Consider the following 21,360-nt stretch of genomic DNA (forward strand, 5'->3'; position numbering starts at 1 on the left):
CAATTCAGCCAAATGTTTGATTCTATGTCCTACCCCGAGAGAAGACAGAAATCTCTCTTAAGGAGAACATTTTTATTGATCAAGGAGACTTGGCATGTAAAACCTTATTTGTATGTGTGGTGCTGTCTGTCCAGACTGGGCAATTGGGAGAGTGGAATCCATCACTATTGGCATGTGGACTTGATTACAAGAGAGACTATGAAACACTCATAGACCTATGATAAAGAACTCTGTCTGGCCCTCTTTACTAGCGCATCACTCAAGAGTGTCTGTACAATGGGACAGTGCATCGCTACAAAACACCCTGCTCTCTCTCCTCCTTTTGGTGCAGTCACCTTAACTTAGGCTAGCCTCCGTTGAGCCACTACAGCCTGTGTCCCGTGCCTAAAAAGAACCAAATTAAATCCTTTAATGTCTGTGATTCAATAAGGAGGAACAACACCGCTGAAGTTTATTTTAAGAAAATGTACTTTCTCTTAAAGGTAGGAGTTATATCCTATATTGTGCTTAGGGTAGAAAGCATCCCACTGGGCACATACTGGTTGAGTCAACGTTGTTTCCACGTCATTTCAATGAAATTACATTGAACCAACGTTGATATGGATGTTGAATTGACGTCTATGACCAGTGGACTCATTGGTCTACACAGCAGTAGGTGGCAGCATCAGGTAGGTGTGCTAGTATGGGTCTGTGTGCTAGTATGATAACAAAAGAACAAAGCCTTCCAGCAGAGTCTGTGAAACTTTCAAGCTTCGTCTGCTGGCCAATACAAAACATACTGATAGCCATGGTAAGCCTGACCTTTTGGAGCCTGACCTCAGCCACAAGAGTAAAAGAGAAGACTTAAGAGATACTCCTACAGAGACACTGCTACTGCTAGAGAGACCTTGATACATTTCTCTTCCACAGCCATTTCTCATAATACCACATTCTGTAAATGTAGTTGTATAACTTGTATAAATATAACTTGTTTTCTTCTTCTCTTCCTCCATGTACATAGCCTATTTGCACTTCTGGTTCTATGTAAACACACACTGGCTGCTGCCCTGCTTTGAGACCTATACAGTATGTAAATGCCCCTGAGCTGTGGTTAGCTGCTTACCGCCTGGTTTCTCAAACGAAATTAGGGCAATTGAGATCAGCCACCTTGATATCTAGGTGTCATTGTCTAACTGTGTCATATACAACAAGTTGAAAGCTGAGAGAGCTTCTCTTCCTGGAAGCCTGCAGCTTTCTGGTAAGGTCTAATTTAGTAAGGGAGATCCCAGAGCTGATGGGCTATGTACACAACAGCTCAAACCAGCTCCCTGCAGACGTTTAATGTACATTCCAATGCATTTGGTGGATGATTGGAAATCGAGTCAAAGTAACTACACACATATCAAAACACTGTCTTCTTTCTATGAAGAAAGGATTGATATACTGTAACAGGGTGTGCAATGAGGCTACCAAAATGAATTAGCCTACTAATTTTCTTTACCTTATATTTACTGATGTCACTTGTTACATAATTATAACCCAGTTTCGGGGAAGGCACCAAGCAGCATGCTTACTTGCCATTCAGAAACAGAATACCTAATAGGGAGGATGATGAAAAGGCAGAGGGAGAGAGTGTGCCAATGAGGCCCTAGGGCCTGATGTTTTTCACAAGGGGGCTGCAGTCAGTGTGTAGCACCTTCCACTATATCTCATAACCATCCTCTCAATATGTCAATCATTGATGACAACCAAAGCAGAAAAGGTTTCTCATTCAAAATGACACAGTGTCCAGGGGACCATGACACAACGCCCTGACCACTTGAGGCGACCATTTCGTGATGTTCCGGGGACATCCTAACACAAAATGTTTGTATGCACGGATGTTCACTCACGCAATGTCCTAATGACAAGTAAAAATGTAAGTCCTGAGAACGTCCCAAAACTGTCCTGACATGGTCCTCAGTGACGTCATGGTACCTTACATGGAACTACACAAAGGTCCCTCAGAGAACGTTCCATTGGGACCATTATACTACGTCCCCTTTGACCATCATGAATCGTCCCCTTGTGGTCATTGAATGTCCTATGGAGAATGTCCTATCGGAACCAAATAAGAATCTTTCATAATGTTCACTTATGGACATGAAAATACGTTATTATAATGTTATACTGCGACTAAACTGGGATCTGTACTGAATGTCCTCTTATGGTCCTGTCATGTTTTAATGTTCCTAGAACGTTTTACAAATGTAAGTGGTATAACATCTCGCTGAAACCCTTAAAGGGTCGCAATAGGAATGTCGCCGAATGTCTGTAGCAAGTCCCCTGTTTGCTGGGAATCCAGACAGTTTTACAATAAGTGCATTCAACCAAGGAAGACGAGACAACCACAAACCACAGCACTTGTAACTCTATCTCCCTTTGTGTTGATCTCTGCACTTTGGTTATGTATGGTGCCAGTATCATTTAACCCACAGTTTTTAAAATGGTGCCTTCATATCCCCTAGTGTCTTAGCTACACTAAATCTACTCATCCACCCACCCCAGCAACTACACTCCATGTAAATCAACATTTTAAAGCATCCTGAAACGCCACAAAGACAGAAGAACAACCTTTGCTCTCATTGAGTTTTCATGCTAACGACGTGTGGCCATATTGCTTTTGGAATGAATTGCAGGAGCTGGTGGTGAAATAATTAAACTGTAATGGTTCTCTGAATATTATTTCGAATAATGAAACAAATCAAATCATTGGTGACCAGCTGGCAGCATCTATTCGGTTCTGCGGATGCATCGATCCTCCAGACATTCGGCCCAGAATACCTAATGAGTTAACCACACCTGGGCTAACAAACTAATTTGATAGACTTTCATTTTAATTGGTTATAATGATTCAACTGTTAGTAATAAACTTGCCACTACAGGACGGTGCTCTTGAGTGTTGCCGCTTAAAGGCCCAGTGCAGTCAAAAATGTGATTTCCCTGTGTTATATATATAAAGGTAGCCTACCGCCTGGGGCCTAGTGGTTAGAGTATTGGACTTGTAACCGAAAGGTTGCAAGATCAAATCCCCAAGCTGACAAGGTAAAAATCTGTCGTTCTGCCCCTGAACAAGGCAGTTAACACAGTGTTCCTAGGCCGTCAATGAAAATAAGAATGTGTTCTTAACTGACTTGCCTAGTTAAATAAAGGTAAAATAAAATAATAATACAAATATTACCAGACTAGGAAGTTGGAATAATGCTGTGAAATTGATGAAAATGCCCTTTTTGTGACAGAGCTGTTTGAAAAGGCTGCCTGAAATGTCAGCCTGTTTGGGATTAAGTTTTGGCCTGCCTGGTGACATCACCAGGAGGTAAATTAGTTAACAGACCAATAAAAAAGAGAGTTCCAAACTTCTCTGCCAATAACAGATACTCAGACCACTCCCAGACAGTCCTAGCAAAATTATTGCTTGAGAAATACATTTTTGCTAATAAGCTATTTTTGTTCATTTTTGACCATTTTAATTGTAAACAATCACAGTATGGTACTTAATTGTTACCCAGAAATGATTTCATATTGAGATAAAAACAGCTGCATTGGACCTTTAAGTGCAAAACAGTAACTACTTAAAGCAGTGGTCGACTGGTCGATCTCCAAGGGGCATTCGTAGTCGATCACCAAACATTTCTGTAAAAAACAACAACCATAAAGCCTTTTTTTGTTTAGCGCTGTTGGCAGTAGGTGCACTTGATTCAGCAGCCTTAGCACTGGGAAGGCAAAGTGTTCCCATTTTGAACCATTTCATGTGTCTGAAGATAGAACTCTGCATACCCAGCAGGCCCAGAGAGCAAATCAAGTGTACCTATAAGCCTACCTCTGGCCAATCAGGTAGCTCAGATCACCATGTCTGCACAGTTTTTTCAAGCCATAGGCTGTAAAAAATAAGCCCCGAGTGCATAGCGAAGTTGATACTGTGAGATTTCAAAACTTGTAAAACCATGACTAGAGAGAGACTCAATGATAACAGCAGAGAGCTGCTGTTTTTATTAGTAAGTTCATGTTTAAGTTGTTATTCAGCACTTGGAACACTTTGTTCAACACTTTTATAAGCCATAAAATGCGCATTCTCCATACTACCACTCACGCCACAACCAGCACTGCAGCTGCAATGAATAAGTAGAGCAAAGTGTTTTGATAAGCTTGAAATGTTTTTATTAGCGGCTTGATTTTTATTAATATCGAGGAATATTTCACATTCTCTGGTCATGAATTGGTGCATGAGGCAGAAATATTGCATTGCGACTGTGTCCCCTTCTCTCAGAGGAGGGAGAGAGAGCGGAGGGACGGGTGAGCCTCAACGCTGCTCTCTCCCTCCCTCCCCTCAGACTGACCATCAGATGCAGGCCATCAGTCCAGTAAAATTTTAAAAAGCTAATTATTATGCTCACTCAGCTGTGCCTCACAAGTAATACAACAAATGATCTATTACCAGTGTTATCATATACCAAAAATGTATTTCAAAATGGTCTGAGAAGAATAACATCGGCAGGGAAATTCAAGCATAGCCAATATGCAGTGATAATATTGGGCCTATAGCCTACTGCACAAACCTCATTGCTACATAGCTGTTTTTAATAGGATAATTCTGCATAGGCTTGTGATTTTTAAGTCATGTTTTTTTTTCTTTCTGAACAGTAGATCTCGCTTGTTTTTCTACGTTGGTGACCACTGACTTGCAGTTTACACATAATGAAGTAAGGTAGCTAATAAGCTAACTAGGGTGGCAGGTAGCCTAGCTTCTAGAGTGTTGGACCAGTAACCGAAAGGTCGCTGGTTTGAACACCCGAGCCGACAACGTGAAAAATCTGTCGATGTGCCCTTGAGCAAGGCTGTTAACCCTAATTTGCAACAGGGGCGCCGTACTATGACTGACCTTGTAAAACAACACATTTCACTGCACCTATCCGGTGTATATGACAATTAAACTTCTGTCTATATAGTAATCTAGGTAAAACGTTATTTGAAGATCCCCGACATAAGCGCTTCATAACTCATTCATACATCATTCATAAGTAGTACATAACAATTTCATAACTGCCGAAGTCCAACAACCGCCAGTTGCCAATTTCAACTTGTGTCATCTTGTGATTATTAGGATGGCATGAGAATAACTTATCCGCTATAAGTAGAGGAGGACTGATGATGCATTGCAGTACCATAAGATCCGTAGTTGGTGTAGTGTCAAACAGTACTATCAACCATGGCCAAGGCCTGTGTTTGCTATGGTTAAACGTACAGCTGCATTGTTTCCATTCACAAGTCCATTCTCTTCTCTGGGATTTGGTTGTTGTTGTTCCTCCTACTCTCCTTTAAAGAAAGACATCACAGTTGTCTCCGTCTGTCTGCGAGGGCCCCTATTCCCTGTTGCTCTCCGCCGTGTCACAGTGAGTTTGTCTGTCTCTATTAAACCACTGATGCCCTGGAAACCTACCAGGCCTCTATACCCAGCCTAGCCTTAATGCGTACCCATTTTACTATTCCTTCCATCTCATTCCCCTCTATCTCTTCACTTGCTGGCTGCCGATAGCACGGCGGAATCACAGAATGACTCTGTCATAGGGAATGGCAGTGCTTTGCACTTTGAGATGACATCTTGCCGATAAGTTGCAAAATCACCGTCCCTTGTATTATCTGAATGAGGGGATGATGTTTCGCTCGTGTAGTGTTTAAACCGCTGGCTTCTTTTGAGGAGAATGCTAATTGGGTGTGTTAATTGTGTGTTGGTTGTTGGGATGTAACACTGTTCATTTTAGCAGTTTGCAGACACACGGCCTGATAGGACACCAACGCAACAACATAATCGCAGCAACACAATCGATCACTGTTAGATCATGCATTGTCAGACAACTACCCATATAATTATCTGAGATCATCATAATACCCGACAGCGTTTCATGTTTTGATACCCAGTCAAGTCACACAATATACTGTATACAGTATAAACACTGAGTGTACAAATATTAGGAACACCGTGCTAATATTGAGTTGCATCCCCTTTTGCCTTCAGAACAGCCTCAATTCGTCAGGTCAAAGCATTCTACAGGGATGCTAGGCCCACAGTGGTGTTAAGTTGGCTGGATGTCCTTTGGGGAGGGGGGGGGGAGGGGGGGGTGATAGATATGGAAAACTATTTAAGGGGGAAAAACCCAGCAGCATTGCAGTTGACACACTCAAACTGGTGGGCCTGGCACCTCTACCATTTACCGTTCAAAGGCACTTACATTTTGTCTTGCCCATTCACCCTCTGAATGGCACACATACACTATCCATGTCTAAATTGTCTCAAGGCCTAAAAATCCTTCTGTAGCTCTTTCCTGCAGTCAAATCAAGTTACCCTTTAGTGGCATCATGGGTGGAATGTTTAAGCCCATAACCATGTGTGTGAGGTGTATAGTTTTGTTTCAAAGTAGATTTGTTTAAGACTACCAAGAATCACTCTGTGACCCTGATTTAGCCCAATGCAGTAAAAGGTTAACCTGACTCCTCCCCTTCAGCTACACTGATTAAAGTGGATTTAACAGGTGACATCAATAAGGGATCATAGCTTTCACCTGGTCAGTCTATGTCATGGAAAGAGCAGGTGTTCCTAATGTTTTGTACACTCAGTGTATATATTTTTTTCTTGTCAGATACACCACATAGGTTTAGTGAAATTTGTCATTTTACAGGGTCAGCCATAGTAGTACGGCACCCCTGGAGCAAATAAGGGTTAAGTGCCTTGCTCACTTTATCGGAACGGGTTTTCAAATCAATGACCTTCAGTTACTGGGTTTGAACACGCTTCAATACAGGTTCAAAGGGCTTCAATATACCTTTGATCTGAATATTTGCAACAGTAGTTTTGCATATCAATCTATCACTTATTGATGCTTGATGGAGTCATAGTGTAGGCCTAATCCATGTTTGTACAGTGATACTAATGTAAATGCAGTATTTGTCTGGTAATAGGAAGTTATTGTTTTCTGTGAAGTTCATCGTTAATAGTTTTAAAGCAGGATGTTGAGCATGAGGGGATTTTCTTTATCACTGACGCTGCGGTAAACTGAGTAGTTCACCTAGGTCAGGAAGCAGTGTGAAAGGTACAGGGGAAATATTTTAGCTATGCGAAGCTTTAAAAAAAGATGTGGTACAAAACGATGGGGTTAAACAAACACTAAGAGCTGCTCGTGGTCTGCCTTCACAAATGCTAAAGTTAGAAGGAAGCTAGCATGGAGACATTTGTTCTTCTATTTCCTCAATTCAACTTTTTGGCCCCAAAGGAGGAAGCGTATTTCAAAATGCTTGGTCCTAAGGACTTGAAGGCACCGAGAATGAAAGATAGTAATTCCAGGTAGGTTTTTTTTGCACTTGAAATCTTCATATCCTTTTTATTTGAAAGCAGAATTCGATTTTTGTGTATTTTAACAATTCTATGAAGCTTTTAAGACCTTGTTTCATTACATCTTGTAAGAATGCCACTTCCTTTATTTGCATTGCACAACAGCAATGGGAGACAGACAGAGAAAACATTACCGCTAACATGAATATCTTCTCTTATAATGTGACTTTCTCCTCCACAACTCTTCCACTCATTAAGTGTTGGTGTTGACTTCATAATGTAAGGGGGTCTGCCATGGCACCATGCTTGACTTGTTTCTACAGAGTGAGAGTGTACATGTGTATCTGAGAGCCATTGCCATTATCTCAATAGCAGGAGATCAGAAAATAAATGTTTATTCGTTAAGGTGACACCCTAGAACTAACAATTGTGAGTTCTGTACCTTGGTTCATTTATTGGAATCTTTTGAGTTTTCAACAAGACAAGTGGAGACACAGAGTAGGTGTTAAAGTGTCATGATGTTGTTTGTTTGAGAGAATGAAGTAATTTGGGGCTGTCTCTGTTTGTTGATACTTTTCATGTACAACTGTGAGGCAAATTAAATTACTCTACACGATGGGGATGAATTGTGACACAGTAAATCATTTGTTCTTCGTAACTATCCATCATTTAACTATACAAAGTTGAATGATACAAGCTCGACAGGAGATCGAGAGGAGACGGGAAATACAACTTTTTAATGATTTGCAACACAGTTTCAGTTGCTGTCAGTGTGAATTCCTGTCCATACAAATTCCCTTGAATGTGTTGCAGGCAGTAGAAGTGCAGAAGTACATTTCCCCTTGGTTTGCCTTTGTTCTGTGTTACAGGGCATATGTGTGGTTGGTTCCTAGTTTCAGAATGATGGTTAGCACGCTGACACCGTCTCGCTTTGCTAGCATTCTCAACGGCACTGTCCACCCCACACCATCTTGGCAGTCCACAAATGAGATGCCACTGCTGCCTTCAGTGAAACACTGTACTTGCTCTGTTGACCTTTACGTCATGTGGCCCAGGTGGAAATAAGAAGAGGTCCTATTTATTTCAGTTATCATGTGATCGTCCATGTTAAAGGTCCTCGGCTTGAGTAAACAATGGCCGGTTTATTACTCTGTTGTTGTGATTTTGTAGCCTGGTTCCCAGATGTGTTTGCGCTGTCTTGCCGACTGAAACAATGTTCAGCGTAATAATAACCATAGGAGTTGGCAAGACAGCACAAACAGGTCTGGGGCCAGGCTAGTGATTTCATTCATTATGATTAAACTGCTGTGCAATAAACCCGAAATGTATCATTATGTAAAGTGTTCCATTAACTCTGGTTGCAGACTGAAAGACAAGAGGAGCAAACTGAGCCTTCTGCTGACCAAGTCAGGCTCCCATGAAAACATCAGTCCAGAAAAGAAGACCACCACCGCAACCAGCAAGTAAGATGTCAGTCAAGTGTAGAGGCAAAGCAATGGAAAGAGATTGCCCTGCAGAATAACATAACATGTTTAATTGCCCCAGTTACCCAATTTGTATTGAGGAGCATTTTCAATCTCAAGGGCTTTCCATACTGTACGTCGGATTTAGCCTTTAACGATTATTACACGTCACACTGTGCGATGAGACCTAATTTACATCAACTTGGCCAGATTGTATGATTTGCTTCAGTTCTGTCGTCACATTCTGCAATTGGCTTGCGAGGCTAGGTCAGCCGGGCTAGGCTTCGTCAACTGGACGTATCAAGCATGGCATCGAAAGAACAACAACAACAAGCTGATGACTGACAGACATTGCTCCTCCTACCTCTGTGAGCGTGCGCTCCTCGTAATGAGGAGCTCAACTCTCAAATTGAAGAGGAACATCACAACATGGAAACGCTAACACCGAATATTAGGCCCATAGCTCGAATGGGATATGCGCCTCCACATAGTCATTGCCGTTACACAATACAAGCGTTGACATGTTGACATCCGATGCGTGTCTATGTTATTTGTAACTCCACACAGGCCATTACTTGCTCCAAGTGTTCATTATCCGATGTGTGAATTCTAATTTTGAAGAAACAAATGCATGCCACACCGCACGACAAAGGCTCAACATTTTTGACACAGCCAGAACTTTTGTTGGAGCCTATGACCGCACACAGTCGTACTTAAATGGGCAGACCCCCAGACCCTGTTACAGTGAGACGTCTGACAATCGTTTTACGACCTAAGAATTTGCCCACGATGTGGACATTTTGTCTGGGTGGCATATAAGACGGCTAAAATCGTATGGTCTGTGCGGGCCTTTAATGGGATGGTTCAGCGCAATTACATGTTTAGATCATTGTTGCCATACGTTCTAAGCAGCATTGCCCAGCCCATAGACTACTACAAGGAAACGAATATCTAAATGTGTCATTTAGCTGAAATACCCCTTTAAATTCACGGACTATACAGTTTCCTTTCCTCAATCAAAAATACCATTGGGAAACAACAGAAGCTAGACATACAGTACTGTAGCCCACCATCAGCGTTCAACAGGCTTGCACAGAAAGATGTATAAACAAATAAAACACATCATTAGCAAAGGACTTAAATGGTATCTCTGACTCTTTTTTTTTCGCAGCATATCACCGGAGGCAGCTTTGAGATGGAGCGACGCCTTTGAAGAGCTGCTCAAACATTCAGGTTAGATTGAAACCAGCGATGTCTGATTTAGTCACAAATTTATTTGTGTTCAAAGCACAACTTTAATGGGAAGCCACAGTGTCTTTAGGGAAATTAAAGGTTAGAGGAGAGAACATTGGAGTTTCACTACAATGTTTTTAGTGTTAGGTAAGACTATCAAACCTGTCTAACTTCCTGATATGTCTATTGAAGTGTTTCATTACAGATGTGATTAATTTTGCAGGGCTTGCTTTTATGAGTCATTGAGATCAGTGGTTGAATGTTCAATATTATCTTTCCCACTTTCCATTGAGAGCAGGTTAGGAATCTACAGAGCTTGACCATTTCGATTTTTAATCTGAATTAACAAAAATAAGCCAAATCTCAAATAATACAGTCTGAAATTCAATCAAGTGTAAGTTACGAAGTAACTAATCTACAGTATCAGTGGGCACAGATCCCTTTGTCGCCATTATTCTGGAGCAGTACATGCTGTTTTTATCCATATAAGCCTCATGATTGAATCCAATAAATCTAATGTTTCATTAAAGAGTATGTTCTTCTCCCCCGAGTAGATGGAGTGGAGACGTTTTCTCAGTTCCTCAGAACAGAGTTCAGTGAGGAGAACATTGAGTTCTGGTTGGCCTGTGAGGAATACAAGACCATCGACTCGGATTCCAGGCTCATCACCAAAGCCAAGCAGATGTATGCTGTCTTCATTGAAGCCGAGGCCCCAAAGGAGGTATATATGGTGCTTGAGAAATGAAACCAAATAGGCCTTGCTGGAGCATTATAAGCTGTATAGGGTCTAGATGTTTCCCTGACCATGTGGGCCCTATCAATGGCAATGGGGAAACTGTGGGGCCACATCAATGGGACATCCCTAAAGCTGCTGGTTGGTCAAGCATTCAGAGAAAGATCAAATCTCATCTTTGTTGCTCTTCTATGGTCTTGATCTAATTCAAAAGGATACTGGATGCAATGCACCAACATTCACCGCTATACATACTTTGACTTTTATAAACTACGCAGAGGAACTATGCAGAGGTTACAATGAGTATGATGCATGAACAAAGCCGTGAGTGCATGATAAACCTGTGGTTAAGAAGATGCTCTATACCCCTAGTAAGACAGATATGACCATTACAGAAACGTGTGGTTTAGAAGCGTTAAAACCTCAGGTACCATTGGACGAAGACAGACGTGACCGTGTGGTTTTCCTTTCCTGCAACTAGCAGCAACTGAGCCAGTGGAATAATTACCCACGCTCTTTCAGTTTGAGATGAAGACGTTAGTGTCTTCTTAGCTCAGTTGAAGAATAAGTGAGCATGACTTCCAAACCAAGTGCAGGGACATGTATTGTGTTACAGAAGTGTATTTACATGGAGGGCTCTGCGTAACATAAACTAGGAAGAATGTCTCAAGGCGTCTTGGGCCAGTCATGAACTGTAGCTGTTTACAGTACGATAACCTCTCTAAGTCACACTTGCCAATAGAAAGGGTTGGGTGTTCAGCTAAAATAACATCTAATTTATATATAACCATGGGCATAATTTAATACATTTGCATGAAATTACTCTCTTTCCAACCAGCATCTTTCTAAGGTACCGCCTCCTCACAATTTCAAAATCTCCAGTAGCTTTCACCATGGATTTCACTCAAAATCTTGATTGTTTTTGTCAAATACTCTTGCATATTCAACATTAGGTGGAGACTACAGTGAGCTGCAATAGGACAAATTCACTTATATCTGCATTAAATTAGTCAAAAGTTTTGTATTTGGTCCCATTCTCCTAGCACACAATGATTACATCAAGCGTGTGACTCTTGCAAACTTATAGGATGCATTTGTTGTTTGCATTTGCCCCAGACCATTTTTCCTCCTCCACCAAACTTTACAGTTAGCACTATGCATTCAGCAGGTAGCGTTCCAAACCCAGATTTCTCCATCGTACTGCCAGATGGTGAAGCGTGATTCATCACTCCAGAGAACGCGTTTCCACTGCTTCAGAGTCCAATAGCGGCAAGCTTTACACAGCTCCAGCCACCGCTTGGCATTGCGCATGATGATCTTAGGCTTGTGTGCGGCTGCTCGGCCTTGGAAACCCAATTCATGAAGCTCCCGACAAACAGGTCCTGTGCTGACATTGCTTCCAGGGGCAGTTTGGAACTCGGTAGTGAGTGTTGCAACTGAGGACAAGCGATTTTTACGCATTATGTGCTTCAGCATTCTGTGAGCTTGTGTGGCCTACCACTGCACGGCTGAGCCATTGTTGCTCCTATACATTTTACTCATTTAGCAGACGCTCGAATCCAGAGCGACTTACAGTAGCGAATGCATACATTTCATACATTTTTTTTTTTCCCGTACTGGTCCCCCATTGGAATCGAACCCACAACCCTGGCGTTGCAAACACCATGCTCTACCAACTGAGCCACACGTTTCCACTTCAAAATAACAGCACTTAAATTTGACTGGAGCAGCTCTAGCAGGGCAGAAATTTGAAAAACTGACTTGTTGGAAAGGTGGCATCCTATGAAGGTGCCATGTTGAAAGTCACTGAGCTCTTCAGTAAGGCCATTCTACTGCCAATGTTTGTCTATGGAGATTGCATGAGTGTGTGCTCGATTTATACACCTGTCAGCAACGGGTCTGACTGAAATAGCCGAATCCACTATTTTGAAGCGGTGTCCACATACGTTTGTATATATAGTGTAGATGCAAATAAAAAAACGGACATTTTGAAGGGAACTGGCATTTGTTTTAGCGGTCATAACAGATGTTTGAGTGATCGCAAAATCAACGGGAAGATGTACTTTGTACAAGTCGGAATGAGCATTGCTTTTTCTTTTGAAAACAATCAAATGGGAAGGAGGAGCTAGTACCATATTACCATATCTAAGGTTCGATTTGGGATTGAGCTTCAACCACTTAACATAATAGTGTTCATTCATTTTTAGGTCAACATCGACTACGCCACAAAGGTGGCCATTCGGAAGACCATCGCCACACCGACGAATACCTGCTTCGATGCGGCACAGAGCAAAGTCTACAGCCTGATGAAAAAAGACTGCTACCCGAGGTTCCTCACTTCCGACATCTACCTTCGCCTCACCAAGAGAAAAGGCCCCGGGACCACCATGTTCCGCCGGAGGTCACGGTCCTGCGTTTTCAATGAGCCACGAGGGGAGGCCACGGGCGACTCCTCTGCCTGGTTGTAGCATCTTAAGCTGAGAGTAGCACAAAACACACACACACACCCTTCTAATTTATCTTGCAGTGCAATGCCTGTATCTGACTCGCTGTGTGACTAGTTGTTGTGTTTTTTAATGAGACTTTCTGAAGAGATTTGACAATACAGCTATCAGTTAAAGTGTTCCCCATCTAGACACATAATACCGTGTTTGAATACTAATATGCAATGTTCATCTTGATTACCGTTAAATGTCTTGCCACTGCTTGTATTAATTCAATAATTTATGATAATAGTCTGTTATGTTGGCTTTTAGTTGTAAATTGTATATATTGTCTGGAGAGTAATTATTGGAATAAACAATGTACTATGAAAGCTTTTTCTAATGTTTATAACTGTTCAATTATGTCAAAAGAGACAAACAAAAACATGACAAATAGCGACTATGATGTTAGTGCGTTACACAATCAGAAGGTGCGATAGAGGTATTTGGAAAGAAACCCTACCGAAACACAACAAAATGAGAAAGTGCGTAACCACTCTAGGATTACAAATATTCACGTCATTGGTATGCACGCAGTATTCCTTACAAAGAAAAATATGTAATCATTCCAAGCTGCCAACGATCCCACCGAATCTATCTTGGCGGTGTCAAAATTCATTACAGCAAAGTGATTCGATTGTTTCCTACCCACTAAGAGTTAAATGACGGACAGTATTGGCTCCATGGCATCTTCACCATGTGAGTTTCGTGGGATATATATATATATATATTTTTTAACTATAGCGTTGCCTGGACATAAAAAAATCACGTATTAGTAGTAGTTGAAATTCCTAGGCAGTTCACAGCAATGCCAAATCTTTCGGATAGAGAAATCACTAGGCACCACACTTGACTTGTCTTAAGACCTCACGACGGAACATCCCTAATAAATACATATGCCAGGCAGGCAAAAAAAACATGATCAAGCATTTAGCATTTAGCTTTAGTTTACATTCATTTAATACAGGAATGCTAACGTTGGCTGATGTTTCCTTACCCCTTACTGATTCTAACCGATGCCCTAGAAATTAACTTACTTATAGTGGAGACAAAAAGTGTTAGGAGTGGAGGAGTATGGACACTGTGGGATTCAAATCCTTGCCTTGACTTTCTTTAAATTAAATATTTATATTTATTTCACACAGGTGGACAGGCATTGTTACAGCACATGGGGAAAATATACTTGTTTTTGTAGGCTGCTGAAGGTGCTGGTCGAGGATACACAGCGCCTCACTGTGGCTTCCTGGTCAAATCAAGTAGTTAGAAAAAAATGATTGTCCCTTGTTACTATGTTACTATGGAAAACTCCTGGCCCTAGCCATGACAGCTAGATGACATGGTGCTGGAAGAGGAATGAATTAGTGTTTGTATGAAACCTGTACATTTTAATAAACATGCCACAATGCAATGTCTACATGGCAGCTAAGGGAATAAGGGAAACAACAAATAGGGGGGGAAACTGGTTTATTTATGTTTTGTGTGAAAAGTTAAATCCACCAACTTTGTAGTTTTGGGATGTATAGCAACCACACCAGCAATAGACAGTGTTTTAGAGTCTGCAGTGCACCAATTGCAACACTTCTCAGCACTGTGCACATGCGAGACAAGCCCCTCTTTTGAAAATCAAATTTTCCAGTCTTGGTTCGTCCACACGGATGCAAATCGGGATCGCCGTGGTGTTTTCCATCACCTGGTGAGATTTCCATTCTTGGTTTTGTTTGGGAAGCACATAATATCCTGGGCTGGAGGGTGAAGGGGATCAGGATATGTGAGCACCCCAGGGAGGACTGTCCTCGTACATCATGAAGACTGTCCTCATATACCATGACCCGCCATCATTAATCTTCATTAGTACATTAATGACTACACATTTGCAGTTACTGGATACATTGGGAATATTCCATTACCCCTATCCCACAATGCATCACTTGGCTGACACATGAGGGTGGGTTTCCTATATGCAGAAAGGGTATACCTTGCACTGACAGCATCTGTGGTTAACCTTTGACCCTCCATCAAGGTGGTAGATATTCAATACCATAAAAGGATCAGAGAAGGGAAATATAACCAGTACAATATTTTATATACGTAGCCCTTTTCAAGCAAACATGGACCATATTGTACTTTTTGTACTTTATTCACAAAGGCCAGTATTCCTAACACTCAGATATCACTCAAACTTTCACACAAGTCAAAATAGAGTTCACAAGGTCTAAACATATGATGTGCTTTAGTGCAGGGTTAGATTTGACAGATATAAGAGAGAATGACTGAAGATATCATGCGCATCATGCACAGAACATAGCATAGAATATTATTGTTGATGTGTCATTGTAATTAATGTGGAAGATATTCCACAACAGATATGCAAATCCAGCGGAATACCAGGATGCGGGATTCCCTTCATGCTCTATTTGTTTATGGTCAGCCTCCCATCGAGGTGCTTCATCAGCACTTCATCATCTGTTTACCTTTCATTTTCTATTTTGCATTTTACCTCACTCATTTGACCTCATTTAATTTTCCATCTGTAGCCTCTTAGGCTGTTCAAAAGCATAAATACAGATGCCTGTATTTCAAAAGCTTTCACAAATACTTCAATTTGTATTGATGCTGACTATTTTGTTATAATACAATAGCTGATAATATATTCCATGTGTAGCTTTTTAGGCTGTTCGAAAACATAAATACACATAGCGGTACTTGAAAAGTATAAAAATACATACTTCAATATTTGTATTTTAGGTGACTATTTTGTTGTGATACTATAGCACATGGCCATGCATGTTTATCTTATGTTTCTGTTACTGACTATGAAAAAGAGATTTTGGTTTTACTGTAGAGTATTTATCCACTGAGAAATGATCTGGTGAAATGGTAATTACAGAGTAATAACATATTTTAAATGTATTTAACTAGGCAAGTCAGTTAAGAACAAATTCTTATTTTCATTGACGGCCTAGGAACAGTGGGTTAACAGCCTTATTCAGTGACAGAATGACAGCTTTGTACCGTGTCAGCTCTGGGAATCGAACTTGCAACCTTTCGGTTACTAGTCCAACGCTCTAACCACTAGCCTTCGCTGCCACCCCATATGAAAAGCTATATCTCTATATCTCTATAACATTCTAATAATCACTTGAAACAAGCTCTACTGGGCACCATTTGTCACCAAGTAGTACTAGTTGTTTCGAATTCTTCAAAAGTGCCATTCATCGATGGTGACGTCATTTACCATGGTAAATGTACCATGGTGTAGCATGGTACACTCTTTTTACTTTAGGGTTATATTAGGATTATATACTTTGTCTTTCATCTTCATACCTATGATTGAAACTGAGGTGGACAGGATATCATAGAAGACATGAGGGCCACTCCTTGAAATCCAGGTGTATACTCTCTCCGAGGTCAGAGAGGCCTCGGAAGGAAGGATACAATCTCTCCAAACATCACTTTGCATACTGATTTTCATGTGTTCCATTCATGGAGGGAGCATGGTTTAGATCATTCCCTGCAACTTAACTCCCTCACCTCGAAACAATCAAAATCTTAGCCTCACATTGGCTCACATCTCTCTCCCAGACAGACAACGCTGCCATGGCAATAAAGTGAGTTTCTTTATCACTGATTCTGTAGATGAATGTCGCTATGTTTCAATACAAGTTACAACTTACTATAAAAATGAGGTGTGTACTATGTGCATTTTGCATTTAAGTTAATATAATGTATTGGATAACAGGTTATTTAAAAAAAATTAAAGATCTTTTCACTGGAATATAAAACATATTTTTGAAATGCAAAAGCATTGATGGACCGTATTCATCTATTTTCTTTCCAGGTGTGAGGCAGATTTGATATTGTGTTTTGAAAATCACTGATTACTGCGCTAGTGATGGATCTCAACGCTCTTTTCAAGGGTAGATTTTGTTGCTTTCTCAAGGACCCACTTGAAGAGGCTGAGACTTGGGGAGAGTCTGTGGACAAACTCCTGTGTAGTAAATGTAAGGACAACATTTTTATCCTTCTACTATACTGCCTGTCTAGAAGGCATCACCAACAGTGCTAAGCTGATTATGGCATCCTCAGGATGTGATTTAGAAAATCACAGGCAAATTACGATTGTCTGTTACAAGTAACTAAAATGTATCAAGTTAGTGTTACTGCCTTTGTCTTGCGACAGAACTCACGCTCATATACTTTCCTACAATAACAAACATCGAGACATCTCATTTCCCTTCGTTTCCTATTTTTCCATATGTCCAGCTGGGCAGGCAGCTTTCCGACAATTCCTGAAGTCAGAGTATAGTGAGGAGAATATGCTGTTTTGGCTGGCATGTGAGGACTACAAGAGGATCAAGTCTCTTCCAGAGATGATCTCCTCTGCAAACAGGATCTACTCTGAGTTTGTAGAATGTGAAGCACCCAGACAGGTAAGTAGCTACCTGTGGTCCGTATGTATCAAGCCTCTCAGAGTAGGAGTGCTGATCTAGGCTGATCAGTTTAGCCTTTAAGATCATAATGAATAAGATTATATGGACAAGAGATGCCTGATCCTAGATCAGCATCCGTACTCTGATACACTCGACACATACAACCCCTGATCACAATCTGCTGTAATTTCATAACAACTCAGAACAAACAAATGAATTAATAAGGACCTGGTTGGATCTAGACCTGTTTATACCTTTGTCTGCCTTTTTACATTCAGTGGACATTAAGATGTAGAAATGTGTCTGGAAAAAAACAAACATGTATTTACTGGGATTATATCTTGGTTGAAGATCAACATTGATTGTGGGACCAGAGAAAATATCACCAAGAACATCTCCCAGCCGAGCCTGACTTCTTTTGACGCGGCACAGAAGCTGATCTACAGTCTGATGGCCAGGGATTGTTACCCACGATTCCTCAAGTCAGACATCTACCAGGATTTGCTTAGGAGAGCAGATGCAAGGTGACTCTCTTAAATGACAAACGCTCTAAGTGTTTCTCAACATTTTATGTACCAGACACTGGCAAGCTATAGTCCCTCTATCCATGGAGGACCACTTTGATTAAAGGGATGGTTTTATTTCTTTTTTACCTTATTTTCGACTTACCTAGGGTGTTGTTACCTAGGGTTTAGTTTAGCAACGTCCAGAATCTCCTGGCTAGACTGTTTTTAAATGTAGCAATGCACGTGGAAATGGATTGTACCGTTCCTTAAAACTAGCACCTGAGAACTGACTAAATGGCTGCCAGCTAACCATTTAACCAGGAACTGGTCAAGAACAACCCAGAAGTTGAGAAACACATTCTTTCACCTGTTTCATCTACTTATGCTTACCATGTTATTGCAATCCATGTCCAAACAATATCAGAGATATCTTTTCTTTAACCGGTGACTACATTTAATGAGTTGATTCCATTCTCAATGAACGTATATAGTATAATGTGTGCAATGTTGTTGTATTTAACTAAGTTATTTGTAGAGACTAAAATGCCAAAATGTTGCTCCTTTGACTATAAATTAGACGACGAATAAGTTCTTAATTTGTATCAATAGTATTATCACTTCAGTATGTAATCAGATACCGTCTCAAATTGAAATTAAAATGATCTGAATGAATCAAGCATCACATTTGAAATTAAAAAAAACTATACAAATGATTTGCCAAGCTCCTGTCCTTGTTCTGTGTGGATATTTTTGGGAAAGCCAGATGCAAAATGCAACCAATATGTGCCTGCTTTTTACAGGTGCACTGGCTACTGCAATTCAAAGTTGTATGCATTCTAACCTTTTAAGTTCCCAGATATTCAGAGAGACAAAGAGAGGGCAATTTTGGGGAATGGTGGATAACATATGGTGGAAAACTTTGACAGTCAGGTGATGAATGAGAATGATCTGAAATCTCTATTGTCATTTGTTTATTTGATCTGTTTATATGTACAGAAGTCGGAAGTTTACATACACCTTAGCCAAATACATTTAAACTCAGTTTTTCACAATTCCTGACATTTAATCCTAGTAAGAATTCCCTGTCTTAGGTCAGTTAGGATCACCACTTTATTTTAAGAATGTGAAATGTCAGAATAATAGTAGAGAGAATGATTTATTTCAGCTTTTATTTAATCACATTCCCAGTGGGTCAGAAGTTTACATACACTCAATTAGTATTTGGTAACATTGCCTTTAAATTATTTAACGTGGGTCAAACGTTTCAGGTAACCTTCCACAAGCTTCCCACAATAAGTTGGGTGAATTTTAGCCATTCCTCCTGACAGAGCTGGTGTAACTGAGTCAGGTTTGTAGGCCCCCTTGCTCGCACACACTTTCAGTTCTGCCCACAAATTTTCAATAGGATTGAGGTCAGGGATTTGTGATGGCCACTCCAATACCTTGACTTTGTTGTCCTTAAGCCATTTTGCCACAACTTTGGAAGTATGCTTGGGGTCATTGTCCATTTGGAAGACCCATTTGCGACCAAGCTTGAACTTCCTGACTGATGTCTTGAGATGTTGCTTCAATATATCCACATAATTTTCCATCCTCATGATGCCATCTATTTTGTGAAGTGCGCCAGTCCCTCTTGCAGCAAATCATCCCCACAACATGATGCTGCCACCCCGTGCTTCACGGTTGGGACGGTGTTCTTCGGCTTGCAAGCCCCCCCCCCTTTTTCCTCCAAACATAACAATGGTCATTTCTCCAAAAAGTACGATCTTTGTCCCCATGTGCAGTTGCAAACCATAGTCTGGCTTTTTTTATGGCAGTTTTGGAGCAATGGCTTCTTCCTTGCTGAGTGGCCTTTCAGGTTATGTCGATATAGGACTCGTTTTACTGTGGATATAGATACTTTTGTACCTGTTTCCTCCAGCATCTTCACAAGATCCTTTGCTGTTGTTCTGCAATTGATATGCACTTTTCGCACCAAAGTACATTCATCTCTAGGAGACAGAACGCGTCTCCTTCCTGGGCGGTATGACGGCTGCATGGTCCCATGGTGTTTATACTTGCGTACTATTGTTTGTACAGATGAACGTGGTACCTTCAGGCGTTTGGATGAACCAGACTTGTGGAGGTCTACAATTTTTTTTCTGAGGTCTGATTTCTTTTGATTTTCCCATGATGTCAAGCAAAGAGGCACTGAGTTTGAAGGTAGGCCTTGAAATACATCCAAAGGCACATCTCCAATTGACTCAAATGATGTCAATTAGCCTATCAGAAGCTTCTAAAGCCATGACATCATTTTCTGAAATGTTCCAAGCTGTTTAAAGGCACAGTCAATTTAGTGTATGTAAACTTCTGACCCACTGGAATTGTGATACAGTGAATTATAAGTGAAATAATCTGTTTGTAAACAATTGTTGGAAAAATGACTTGTGTCATGCACAAAGTAGATGTCCTAACCGACTTGCCAAAACTATAGTTTGTTAACAAGAAATTTGTGGAGTGGTTGTAAAACTAGTTTTAATGACTCCAACCTAAGTGTATGTAAACTTCCGACTTCAACTGTATGTGTTTAAAATCAGATATTTCTTTTGAAGAAAACATTTAATCAACAGCAATTTTGCTCTCATATAAATTGTGCGTAGTGCAGTCAGGGTGTCTCCGTGCTATCATTTTGAATTCGATGCAAAACATCCTCTGATTGTTTTGATTGACCATGATTGCGATCCGATTAACTTCCCTTTTCCCCCGAAGAGTGCACACGTTCACTCCCCATCCATGGATAAATATGAATGGAACCAGAAATTTGATGGGAACTCTAGCCCATGCTGGCATCAATCCAATATTTCAAAAACAATTCTGAACACTTTAAGGAGAAGGGTTAGAAGGGTGTTGGAACAGAGGGTGTGGTCCCTGAAGTGTGTACAGCTCTCCAACTCCAGATGGCAGCAAAGCTCACACATTTACTTATGTTCTCGTAGAGCGGAGACTATTTTGCACACAAATTAAACTGGCCCTGCACCAGAACTTGGGTGGCAGGTAGCCTAGTGATTAGGCCAGCCTAGCAGTTGAGAGCGTTAGGCCAGTAACTGAAAAGTCACAATGATTAGAATCCCTGAGCTGACTAGGTGAAAAATCTGTCGATGTACACTTGAGCAAAGCACTTAACCCTACAT

General features: G+C 40.8%; 2 protein-coding genes across 2 annotated transcripts; both read left to right on the forward strand.

The window, feature by feature from the left end:
* Positions 1 to 7,052: 7,052 nt before the first annotated feature.
* Positions 7,053 to 13,586, forward strand: LOC106568733 (regulator of G-protein signaling 18). The gene is made up of 5 exons (XM_014139326.3): positions 7,053 to 7,354; positions 8,707 to 8,805; positions 9,977 to 10,038; positions 10,593 to 10,759; positions 12,979 to 13,586. Exons 1-5 carry the CDS (start codon positions 7,233 to 7,235, stop codon positions 13,237 to 13,239), a joined length of 711 nt encoding a protein of 236 aa, XP_013994801.1. The 5' UTR covers positions 7,053 to 7,232; the 3' UTR covers positions 13,240 to 13,586.
* Positions 13,587 to 17,100: 3,514 nt separating this feature from the next.
* rgs1 (regulator of G protein signaling 1) lies at positions 17,101 to 18,836 on the forward strand. The gene is made up of 3 exons (XM_014139465.3): positions 17,101 to 17,255; positions 17,518 to 17,684; positions 18,036 to 18,836. The coding sequence occupies exons 1-3, from the start codon at positions 17,147 to 17,149 to the stop codon at positions 18,210 to 18,212; spliced, it is 453 nt and encodes a 150-aa protein (XP_013994940.1). The 5' UTR covers positions 17,101 to 17,146; the 3' UTR covers positions 18,213 to 18,836.
* Positions 18,837 to 21,360: the final 2,524 nt, after the last annotated feature.

This window comes from Salmo salar, chromosome 14, assembly GCF_965601325.2.
Source record: "Salmo salar chromosome 14, fSalSal1, whole genome shotgun sequence".
Classification (NCBI taxonomy): domain Eukaryota; kingdom Metazoa; phylum Chordata; class Actinopteri; order Salmoniformes; family Salmonidae; genus Salmo; species Salmo salar.

Bases quoted from the DNA above. Each gene is read 5' to 3' on its own strand.
- LOC106568733 (XM_014139326.3), top strand. From the start codon at position 7,233: ATGGAGACATTTGTTCTTCTATTTCCTCAATTCAACTTTTTGGCCCCA. The intron at 7,355-8,706 runs GTAGGTTTTTTT...CTCTGGTTGCAG, and splicing joins ATGAAAGATAGTAATTCCAG to ACTGAAAGACAAGAGGAGCA. The intron at 10,039-10,592 runs GTTAGATTGAAA...TCCCCCGAGTAG, and splicing joins AGAGCTGCTCAAACATTCAG to ATGGAGTGGAGACGTTTTCT.
- rgs1 (XM_014139465.3), top strand. From the start codon at position 17,147: ATGGATCTCAACGCTCTTTTCAAGGGTAGATTTTGTTGCTTTCTCAAG. The intron at 17,256-17,517 runs GTAAGGACAACA...CCATATGTCCAG, and splicing joins CAAACTCCTGTGTAGTAAAT to CTGGGCAGGCAGCTTTCCGA. The intron at 17,685-18,035 runs GTAAGTAGCTAC...TCTTGGTTGAAG, and splicing joins AATGTGAAGCACCCAGACAG to ATCAACATTGATTGTGGGAC.